This window comes from Platalea leucorodia (genome assembly GCF_965183815.1).
Source record: "Platalea leucorodia genome assembly, chromosome: 5".
Lineage (NCBI taxonomy): Eukaryota > Metazoa > Chordata > Aves > Pelecaniformes > Threskiornithidae > Platalea > Platalea leucorodia.
In genome coordinates, this window is record NC_138827.1 from 99556739 (window position 1) to 99568666 (window position 11928).

At 44.9% G+C, this 11928-nt stretch overlaps 1 protein-coding gene across 1 annotated transcript in view; it reads left to right on the top strand.

Annotated features, from left to right (window-relative positions):
* ACVR2A (activin A receptor type 2A) overlaps nucleotides 1-11870 on the top strand; it is a 71710-nt gene extending 59840 nt beyond the window's left edge. Inside the window, exons 8-12 of the mRNA XM_082313544.1 lie at nucleotides 1058-1203; nucleotides 2235-2349; nucleotides 3606-3744; nucleotides 6199-6329; nucleotides 7255-11870. Of these exons, the coding sequence (XP_082169670.1) occupies nucleotides 1058-1203; nucleotides 2235-2349; nucleotides 3606-3744; nucleotides 6199-6329; nucleotides 7255-7449 (726 nt within the window). The 3' untranslated portion in view covers nucleotides 7450-11870. The remainder of the gene's footprint in view (nucleotides 1-1057; nucleotides 1204-2234; nucleotides 2350-3605; nucleotides 3745-6198; nucleotides 6330-7254) is intronic.
* The last annotated feature ends 58 nt before the right edge of the window (nucleotides 11871-11928 follow it).

The window sequence follows — 11928 nt, forward strand, 5'->3', positions numbered from 1 at the left end:
TAGCTTAAGGCTAGGTCATAGATCATATTTCTAGTATTGAGTATTACGTTCCTCATTCTGGCATTTTTGTCCCATTTATGCCTGTGCTTTAATCATTTAGAAGACTAAAACTGTCCAACTGTTTAAAATTTTTGATAGATCTTCATGATCAAGTAGATAATATAAACTAATATGCCTTTCTGAAAAGTTATTGCCATTTTTTTGTTTGTTTTTTGTCTAAGAGTTTTAAAAATCTTGTTCCTGTTGGAAAGATGGCATCCGGGATGACTCTGATGGAAAATGCGCATTTTTTTATTTTATTTTTAAAGTCTAGCCTCTACACTTTGACAGCACTTTGCTCATTTTTCCCTTTTGGGTTGGCTTTTCACACAGCAACATGTGACACGGTGGCATCTCACCAACCGGATCACATGCAAATCCATGAAAATGTGTGTATAGAGTGGGCTATAGAAGTGAGTTTGAAGAGGAGTGCTTTATGTTGACTAGATTTTTACTTCATCTCTCTATATTTATTCAGAGTATGTATTTCACTCTGAAACTATATTGTGAAACTGGAGTTCACTGTTGCTGGTCTGTAAGAAAAGAAAGACTTAGACTATCAGTTAAAGGTCTTCGAGAACAGCAGGATTCTGGAAGGTGAACCTAACCTGTAATTTCCTGTGCCTGGAAGATTATAAATCACCCTTGCAAAAGCAGGGTTGTCTTTATAAAGACCTTCAATATCCTAAGTCTAGCTCCTGTTTCTGACACTGAGAGTTAAGCGCAGCTCATTGGCAAGCGTGCCACTGAACCCGAGTTCATTGCGCTGTTTGCTTGGTGAGGTGATGCGTCTTGATGCTATTCGTGGCCCAGAGATGATGCAAAGGTAATTTTTTTGTTGTTTAAACTAGCAGTTGATTGCATATATGTGTGGATAATTACATGGTCTATCAGAAAACAAGAGAGAGGCAGACAGGCATATCGTGTTCTGTAATGATGGAGGCCATCTAGAAGTTTGCTTTATGAGTAGCTGAGAATGAAATTGATCCTGTAATTGTTTTTCTTTTTTGCTCTGCAGGGTTCATTAACGGACTTTCTGAAGGCTAATGTGGTCTCTTGGAATGAGCTATGTCACATCGCTCAAACTATGGCTAGAGGCTTGGCTTATCTTCACGAGGATATACCAGGGCTAAAAGATGGACATAAACCTGCCATCTCACATAGGTACAGTATATCTAAAATATTTTCAGGTGATGGTTATGTTTAACTTTGAGTTAAAGGATAAGAAATGTGGATAGAGAGGAAGTATTCAAATAATTACTCTGTGCTATCTTCCTTCCAGAATTGTCAAGAGCCTTGTAAGAAAAATCTGCTCAGCCTAAGCAAAAGTCTAGCTGATGGTTTATAGAACTTGGTGTGGTGATTGTGGTTAATGTCATAAATTCTTTTTTTTTAATACAGTTAATTATTTAAGGACCCTCTGCAGTATATGAAATAATTGGCATTATGGCTATTTGAAACAAGCGAAACACTTATGTATGTAACTTTAAGTAATACTGAATGCCTTCAGAGAGAAACTTACTGTAAGTGGTGTTATGCCTATTGTTGAGTGTGGTGCTGGTTTTTTAAATGAGGTAGGTATAGAGAGCTGTTGATAGAAGTAGGGAGCTGAAATGATAGTGGTAACCAAAATAAAAGATAGGCATATAGAGTAAGAGACATACAGGTCCTGCAGAACTTGGAATTTCATGAGCAAAACGGCTTGGCTGATGGTGACATGGGGGAGGGGGAGAGGTACACACCGGACAGATGGGAGTCCCTGGCTCCAGGCCAGCATCCTTTGTTTCTGCAGGAAATCATGTATCTCCTTGTTAGAAACAACCAAGGTTCATTTTTCAAAGTGTTTTGTTTCCTAGTATTTAAACAAACAAAATGTAGTTGTAGCTACAGTATGGAGTAGCTACATTTTTCTTCTATTTCTGTATCATACATGCTTATAAATCTGTATGTATTTTAAAGCTAAGCATAAAATGATAGTTCCAATTGTGGTCTCATATATTTCCGTAAGAATAAAGGTGTGCAAGTGTGCTCCTAGGTTTTATTATTATTCTTTTGTTGTTTGAATGGACTGCTTCTTCATGATTTTCTTGCCTTTCGTATTATCATGTTCTTTGTTTTATTATATTACTGTTTCCTTAGAACTTTATATGGTATTTCATGTTCTAGACTTCTAATTTTTTCCCTTAACTTCAAAGGGACATCAAAAGCAAGAACGTGCTGCTGAAAAATAATCTTACAGCTTGTATTGCTGATTTCGGTCTAGCTTTAAAGTTTGAGGCTGGAAAGTCTGCAGGGGATACACATGGACAGGTAAATACCAATTTATTTGCATAAATGATACAACTGTTAACTGCACGGGAATGGAAATCGATAGTTTAGGTATTTTTCATGCAGAGGATCCTAATCATCAACCCTATTTTTGATGACCCTTAATGAGGATGGCAATTTGTGCTTTCTTCTCACAGGCTAAAAATGAAACAATTCTTTAGATAATTACAGATCCCAGCCTTCCCCCCCCTCATTACACGGCCCTTCCCCCCCCCCCCCCCCTTATTTTCATTCTTACCGGAGGATTTGGATAAGAAGGAGTGGTCTTGCTATATTTTATTAATTGTTCTGAGATACTGTGCAGAAATTGAGGGCTGATGCTGGCAGCGAGTTTCTAACTTTCTGACCTAGCAACAGTCGCTTTCCTGAAATGACAACAGTACTCATCAAGCACTTGTCATACAACAGGGAACTGTTTTAGTACCATGTACTTTTAAAATAACAAGCTTGAGCTTAGAGCATTACAGTTTCTGGAAAACTAAATATATTTAATTTTAGGCAGAACTTCACAGTTTATGATTGAGCGACAAAAATAAAATCCTTACAATAAGATTATAAAACCTCAGTAACACTGCTTAAGAGAAACATAGCTATTACCACCAAGGTTCAAATAGTGGAGTAGATCTTGTTCAGACATGGTGTAAGTTCTGATTTGGTCAGATGGCATCATTTCATAATTGACTGTGGCCAAAAAGAAGGGGTATCCCCGAAGTTTCACTTAGTGGCCAGTTTTGTATAAGTGGTTTCATAGAACTTTCTTGGTATAAATTTTACTTTGGGTAGCTACTTTTCCTTTGGTATTTTTATTACTGCTCCTGTCATGGGAAGAGACATAAGCAAGTTTCACATCCTTATGCAAAACTTTAATATTCTTTTGACATGGAAGACTAAGAATAATGGCCTTCCTGTAATCTGGAAGAAAGTAAGGAATGGGAGTGACAAATATGTTGAATTGTCATGCAAATATGTTATTTTAAAATATATTCAGGTTTTCCTGCTTCATAAGTATCCTTTATAGGGCCCAGTCTATACGATTGTTTCTAATTCCTCTTACCTGCTATTGGCTATAAGACTACAAGAAACTTCCAAGACTTAGTCCTAAAACCATGGCTATTTTTAATCTTTGACAAAAAATAGTACAGGTCTACAGTATTATTATAATCAGCACCAGCTGGAGTGGTAATTGTGGTCGTGTCGATTCTTAGCATGCAAATGTTTATGCTTTCCTGTCTTTCAAGGTTGGTACACGAAGGTATATGGCTCCTGAGGTACTAGAAGGTGCTATAAACTTCCAAAGGGATGCGTTTTTGCGGATAGATATGTATGCCATGGGATTAGTCCTCTGGGAATTGGCGTCACGCTGTACTGCCTCAGATGGTAAGCAACATACGTGATCTATGGAAATATTTGATGTAACTTGTGAGAGGTGTGGAAGGTAGATTATACGTATGTAATAAAATTTAATACGGGTGGTAGTCTTGTGGGGAAATGAACGAAACACCAACATCACGTCGTCGCTTTATAATTTAGTCTCTTCAGGGTTTGGCATCCCAGGTAAAAGTTTTCTGGTACACGGGTACCTGTTGCATTTCTTCGCCTGGTCTTGGTAAGGACGAGAGAGAATTACTGTGGAGCTCCTAACCTAATAGGTGCGATGTCCTCTGCGTCAGCCTGACAGTGTCGGTGCCAATCAGTTCATCTTAAAGATTTTGCTGCTTTCAATAAACAAAAGCTCAGATTGGATTAACCTTGGTAACAAAGATAGCCCACAGCACCCGCTGAGAAATGGGTGGCTCCTGCTGCACACCGTAGCATCCGGACACCGACCTGCCTTTTCGTGCTGCCTGTGGAAGCTGTTCATGTCAGAGATCTGTTCCCAGTATAGTGAGGCTAAAAGACATGACGAATTTTCATAGGTCGACGTATATTTTATTATAAAGAGCATTGATGGAGTCAGTAATTTTCTAGCTGCTTACAAGCACGTGCAGGATACGGTACCGCCTTGGCCCTTCCCGAAGGACGGTGAGCTGCTCCTCGGTGCCTCAGGAAGCCGGCTGTCTGCAGTGAGCCATGAGACGTCTGCTTCTGGTTTATAGCCACAGGTGCCAGAGTGAGACTCCGCCATGTACCTGCAGTCCTTCCCTGCCCTGTCTTCCTCTTCGTTGTCACTAGTGCAGCGTTAGTTCAGCACGTGTAGATGTCAGAACCTCTGAGGAATTTCTAATTAATTGTTGATAGCTCGGAGACTGAAAATACAGTAACGCCTGAGAAATCTGCAGCTGATACTTTGTCAGCTATGGGTCCATCACCGTTGTTTTCCTCAAAGCAAACCATTGGATCCCGTTCTTAAGCTATCAAGATATCAGATACCCTGTTTCAAGTATGAATGCTATTCTTAAATTTTGTAAAGAGAGATCTTTTTTGGGTGTCCAGGATAAGTCAGGATTAATCAAGAACAAGACAAAAGACAAGGCTCAAAAATGTGTGGGAGAAAGTTGCATTTTCAGTACAGTCTTTAGAGCAGCTAAATTCAACTAAATAAATCTGATGGTTTCGCTTGGGCTGGTGATGCTGTTTGTCACGGAGCCCTCCTGCGAGGGCCCAGTGCAGCTGCCAGATACCCGTATGAAAAGCCAAGCTGAACTGGAGATCTCAGCAGATCGGCGCATGGCCACAGCACTCTCCTGCTCCGCGCCGTGCTCTTCTGCTTCAAACATTCCTCGCGGAGCAGAAGCCACGGGGGAGATTTTTACCCTTTTGAAAATGTTAAGCTGTTTACTAGCAGGATCGACACGATCTTGCACAAGTCTCTGAGGCAGCCCCGCATTCTCTGTCGATTTTTCGTGCCTCGGTGTACTGCAAAACCGACACACATCTTACTGGAAGCGTGTCGTAGGCCTCTCTGGCCGGTGTGGTCGTTACTCCAGAAGGTAAAGGAGACATCAGTGAAGGGAAGCAGCCCTCCTGAATCACAGCTTTGTGGGGCTCTACAGTCGTGGCTGCTGTTTTTCTTTCTGCAAATCCGTGGGGGGGTTTTTTGGGGTTGGGTTTTTTCCCCAGAAGGTACCCAGTCCGTTTCACTAAGTCTCATCAGCCTCATCCGTACCATACCGCTCGTTTCTTCCGTGGTCCCCTTCCTCCTGGTTTCAGACTTTTGATCTGAGAGCACAAAGTATACATTACAATCACGTAATTATATAATCTATAGCTACGTAATCTATAGTTCAGCATACAAACCTTGTCCCTCTGATTGTGTTACGGACAAGCATTACGCTTAGCCTTCAACGTAAGTACTTTTGTCCTGGGCTGTATGGATCGGAGGGGGAGACGCATTGCGTTCTCAGAGGGACGCAGCAGTTGCTGTTGCAAGCGCGTTTTTCGCAGTGTGTGTGGTATTGAAAACATTCACAAGTGGCTCCGGGGCGCCTGCTTGGTAATCAGATACCAAGAGAGCCAGCAAACTTGAAAGGAGGAGGAGGATTTATCTTACCACCACTGGGATTTGCTGGAGGAGGCGGGGGAGAAGCTGTGGCTCCCGCCCCTGCGTTTCGAAGCTTGCGATCGCAGGGGAGCTGGGCCGGGAGCTGCGCTTGGCTGCCGCGCCGGGGAGCAAAGCCCTGTAGCTCCTGGAGAGGCTGCTGCTGCTTAATTAAAGTCTTAGTCACCGCTTGCTGCTAACCTGTCATAGGGTGAGCTTGTAACGGCAACAGAAAGTAAACTGCTCCCTAAGGTGCTGATCAGGGGCTACATTTCTAAGACACCAGTCTTATTTTTTCTTCCCCTTTTTTAAAGCAAAATCGGTGGTTTAACTTTTTTTTTTTTTATCTATAGGCCCGGTCGATGAGTACATGTTGCCATTTGAAGAAGAAATTGGCCAGCACCCCTCCCTTGAAGACATGCAGGAGGTTGTCGTTCATAAAAAGAAGAGACCCGTTTTAAGAGAGTGTTGGCAAAAACATTCTGTGAGTCCTCATGCAACCAAGTTCTTCAAAGTTCCGTTGTGATTTGAATTTCAAATTTTGTTAATCCTGTGTTGTGTTCATAATGCTGTCTTTTAGGAAGAATTTAATAATTTAGTAAAATGAAATGGACTGTAAACTAGTATGTTCTTAAAGTGCTCTCTCTCATCTCGGCTGATTTGAAAGCGAGTGATTTTTTCACTTTGTTGGTGAAAGAACAGATTCTTGAGAGTTACTTTTGAATGCGCATGTTAAAAATATATTTACGAAATAATAGTCTTGATTTACTACAGGAATGCTGCAAACCAAACGTAATAACATAGGGTAAGCTGTGTCGTACGAGACATTTCTGGGATCGGTTAGGGAGGATCTGCTTTATGGCTAGAGGCTCGCAGGAACGCCACGGCCTAGTCCTGGCACTGGTTTTTTTCCCAAAAAATGGGTTGTTAGAAACCATAGATGACACTGGCCGGCTGCAAGAGAAACGAGGGTATGTTACCGTCTGCTCCGTGCGATGAGCGTATCTCCAAAGTGTCACTTTGGAGAAAAGTTAACTGCTGTCAGGTAGAAATCCCCGTTTGTACCGGTGGGTTTCTTCATGAAGAACTCAGCCTCTTTTAGCGTGAGATCTTTTAGAATACCCCGATGGCTTCATCAGCAGACTACAACATTGTATGGTGAAAAGGACTCGCTCGCTGTCACGCATCTTGTTTAAATAGTGCAAAACAAACGAGACGCAAGGCCCCACGCGACATGCTGGGTTTCAAAACAAATACGGCGTGGCTTCTGGTGGGCAGAAGGGTTAAATTTTGGCAGGCGGACCTGAAAACGCAATTTGCTGTAAGAATTGCTGGGCGCCCCCACCTTGATAAAACTTGCGGCTAACTCTGCCCGCCGTTAGTTTTGACTTCGCTTTGTTTGCTCGCAGGGAATGGCGATGCTTTGCGAAACGATAGAGGAATGCTGGGATCACGATGCGGAAGCCAGGTTGTCAGCGGGCTGCGTAGAAGAACGGATTATTCAGATGCAAAAACTAACTAACATTATAACGACAGAGGACATTGTGACGGTGGTCACAATGGTGACAAACGTGGACTTTCCTCCCAAAGAATCCAGTCTATGATAGTTGCACTGGTCATGTGAGTGACCACCGGGACTCTTCACTGGAGCTGCTAAAGCGAGCGGACTGCTTACGTCGTTACTGTTTTCTGTGTGAAAAGACTGGTAAGTCTCTCCGGAGCACCACCGCGAGGTGTTTGCCCTTTATTTTCCCCTTCCTCCTCCCAAACATGGATCCTGCTACACCCGAAGGACAAGGACATGTGACTGAGAAGCGATAACGTGCTGTTAAGGAGCTTAGATGAAGAATACGGACCTGTACTGGCTAATCAAGCGTTTTAAAAACTGGCATCAGATTTCTTAATACCTGTCAGAAGACACTAATTCCTTAAACGAACTACTGTTATTTTTTTTTAAATCAAACATTTCATTTCAGATTTAAAAAAAGGGTAACTTGTTTTTATTGCATTTGCTGTTGTTTATAAAAATGACTATTGTAATGCCAATATGACACAGCTTGTGAATGTTTAGTGTGCTGCTGTTCAGTGTACATAAACAAAAGTAATCAAGTGGGATCTAGCAAAGAGGCTTCCAAGTATTACTTAACCTCCCTCAACAAGGTATACCTCAGTTCCACCTCTGCTAAATTATGAGATTGACAACACTAACAAAATTGGAATAATAAATCGATCCATGTTTTTGTAAATGATGTATTTCAAATTCACTGTGTTATTTAAAAAGGGTAAGCTATGCTTCATGCCAACAGTAAATGGCCATTCCTAAAGCAGTGTTTTTAGCCTTTTCTTGTACTAGCTTGTTGTGTATAAAAAACCCCAGTGCTGTTTATTGAAACAAAATTTTCCTTCCTGCTTTTCTCTTACCTCCATTTCCCAGAGTATCTCATACATTTATTTAACTGAATACTATTTAGGTTTGCTGTGTCTGAGGAATATTTGAAAACTTAAGCATGACTTTTTTTAATTTTCTGTGAGCTGTGACACTGGAAAGCTCTGAATTCTTGTTCTTTTTTTAAAAAAAGTCTTTTTTTTTCCTATTTATGTTTGTGAAAAGGTCTGCCTAGCGTGCGCTCTGTTCACCCAACAGTGTGCAGAGGGTTCTGTGTCACTGTTCAGGATCACCTCAGGAAGCTCAGTTATCCCCAGGTCCTTGCTCTCGGCGCGGGGCCCCGCAGCTCCGCTCGACGGAAGGCTCGGTGCCACCTCGCCGCAGTACTGCTTCGTGCCCGCGACACACAGGTTTATCCCAGGATCGGGCGAAAAACTCCAGCCACAGATTTCAGATTAGAAACGCTTACAGATTTCAGGGATGATTTAGTTACGCTGACGACTTAAAATACGCAGTGACCGCTTAGAGGTAACGAATGCCGGTGTCCGTAGCACAGACTGGCAAAACGAGAGGAAAAGGGTTGAAGCTGCGCTCACAACTCCAGCGTTCTTTTCGAGGTCAGGAAGTCACGCCTTCGCTCCGGTTACAAAGTGACCGGTAGGTAGGTGCCAAAGCGCTTCTCACAAGTGCTGTTTCACTCCGTTTATTCGATCCTTTACCCAAATTTCCAAGTAAAATGAATTTTACAGACCTTTGGAGTACAGAACCGCCGAGAGCCAGTAGCACGCTGTGTGTTTCGTCGCTCTTTCCGCTGGTTTTACACCATGCGTTCAGCGCCTTTCGGAAGGAGCTTTCCGTGTTGCAGTCAGGAGCTCGCTGCGAGTGGTATCTGGAAAACGGATCTGTACGGCCACGAGGTAGGCGCAGTTTTACGTCTACATGAACTTAATCGCTGGGAACAGTAAGAGGCGTTAGGGATAAACAAGACCTAGGTCAGCACGCTCTTGGCAGGGAGGGGAAGAGAGGTCTAACGCACCACCCAGCGCTGTCTGTCTTGCTGCTCGCTGTCTGTCTTGCTGCTTGTCACGCCCGAGGTCCCGGAGAACCCCGCTCTGCAGGCTCGTTGGTGCCGCAGCGCGCAGCTCGGCTGTAAAAAGAGAGAAACCTCGTTTGTGGGCGCTTCTTCGATTGACGCTTTCATTTTGCTTCCGTTTTTAATCCAGGGCCATGAGTTACGCACACAGCGGGACACGAACGTAGCTGCCGAGTTCTGAACAAATAAGAACCCGTTCGTACTTCGCTGAAGACCTCTGTGCTCCCCATGAGTTTTAACCCCTTTACTAGCAAAAACGGAGTAAATACCGATGGTTTCATAGTCCGTTATTCAAGATCTGATGCAGAAATTGGGCACGTATAAAACGCGCATCACCTGCGTGTTATCCTTTAAACTGTCGCTCATACGCCTCGCGCTGCAGACGACGCAGGGCACTCGCTGAGCCCCGCAGCAGGAAAACCGAGATCAAGTCTCTTCATAGTCGGGTAGCCCTGCTTGTTTAAATAGCGCATTATTCCCAGTTTCCTGATTTTTAACAGCGTGCTTTAGTGCCACTGTGAAGAGGATGTTCCTAGTGGAAGAGCTTTGGGATGGGTAACAGGGAGATGCCCGGAGCCGTTCGGTACGACCGCTCTCACAGGGCGTTTCGAGCTCTGTTCTTGTTTCACTTGGAGAGCGTTCAACGCGCAGGCTGGGACGATGCCTGAGCCAGCAGCGCTTTGCGAGGGTGAAGGAGGGCAGGCCTCCGTGAGGTGGCTGCTAGCCGGAATGTTTTGGCTTTGTTTGGTAGCAGGCGGCGACCGCTGTCCCTCTGCGTCCTGCCGCCGCGTGGGGGTGAGCTCCTGAGGAACAGCCGGGCCCCGGCTCCTCACTTGCAGCCAAGGCCACTGCAAAATCTGCTTTTTACGTTGCAGTAGAGGGCAAGACGTTTCCGTAGGGCGCCCCGCGCCGCGGTGCGCACCGCTCGGGGACCCGCAGCCGGGCAGGGCGGAGGCCGGGGAGTCGGTGGTGCTGTCGGTGGTGTGGCTGTCGGTGGTGGTGTTGGTGTGGCTGTCGGGCACCAGCTGCGGGGCGCTAACGGAAGGGTCACCAGGCAGCGCTGAGACGCGTCCTGATCATGTGAGCATCTGACGGAATAAGGAGGGTCACCGCTTCGCTCTTTTTCCAGCTTCTCTTTTTTTAACCTTTTGTAACGCATTTACTTTTATTAGGAACACTTGGTACAAAACGCAGAAAGCTGCAATATGCGTTCACGGGCAAAACGATTCAAGTAGCATCCTTGACGGAACATCATTTACCTCAGATACTCAACCAGCAGTACTTTTTTTTTTTTTTTAATTTTATTTTTTTAATGCTGTTTCAGTCCATATACTATTCGTTACCTCTCGAGATTTTGGTAAGCAATTATTTTAACTTTACTCTTCGTATTTGTCAGTGTTTTGGGCACAGGTTGTTGTACTACTGTCAAAAGGTACTTGCTGTTTTTCTGCAAGTCCTAAAAACAAACCAACCCCCCCTCGCCCTCAATAAAGTGATTGTTAAATATTGTACAAATAAAAATGTATACTCTTTCTCCCCCTATTCCCCCAAAAAGTTAAAATAAAAAATGTGACTACTATGACTTGTATATGCCTTTTTTCAAGCTGTAATGCTGCAGGAGAGGAGATTGCTGTTCCTACAGTGTGGGAACAGAGTTGTGTGGCAAAAAAAAGAAATGGGAAGACCTTGCCCTGGAAATCCGGCGGGGAAGCAAAGGCAGCATCCACGCCATCTCCTGCATTTCTGATGGCCAGCTCCTCTCCCCGTCCTTCCCCCGCCGGAAGGGATACCTCGCCCTTCCATAGCTTTTAACCACCCCCGAGCACCGAGGCAGACTCCCTGAAGCCTTCAGCCCAGGGCCGAGGAAGGCGCCAGCGCTGCTTTGGTAATTCTGCGTGCTGCAGCCAGCGCTCCGGGTCCAGGGGCGTCAGGCCTTCCGCTGCCAGGGAGATTACCCACCTCTTGCCCTTCAACTCAAAGCCATCGCCTCTCTCCCTTCTAAAAATGTTAAATTCCATCAAGCAGACCATTACAACTCTGTGGCTGTATGTAATTCCACCGAAAGGGGTTTTTTTCCCAGCCTGCGCTATTGCTACTGCAGCTCCCGAGTTCCGAAGGCCGAGCTGCGAGGCCTCTGTAACGCCAGCGCTGTGGCCGAGTCCCAGCACGTGTTAGATGCGTGGCTTGAAGATTCTTCCTTATGGCGAGGGGTTTCGAGTGCAGAAGTTGAACCGCAGAGCTGTGGCACGACGGGTTTGGCAGTCGTCATTTACGCAGCGCTGCCCGTTAACCCATGCAACGGTCCGCCAGCAGGGCTGGCGAGGCGAGCAGCGGGCTGGGTGCCCTGCGTCACTGCTCTCCCCCGCCCTGTCCCGTCCTGAGCTGCTCCCCTTCGTTAGTAAATGAAGGGCAGGGAAAAGGGGAGCTGCTGCCATAATTTATTTAATGAGCCCTTCCTGGGAGATACACGGATGGCAGGCAGGGCCCGGCCTTCCTCCCCCGGCCTTCCCGGGAATGTGCCGTTGCGTAGACAATATCTTTACTGAAGCAGCAAAGAGCGAAATAAATAAAATAGCCTCTGACTGCAGAGCAACAGGGGCCCAA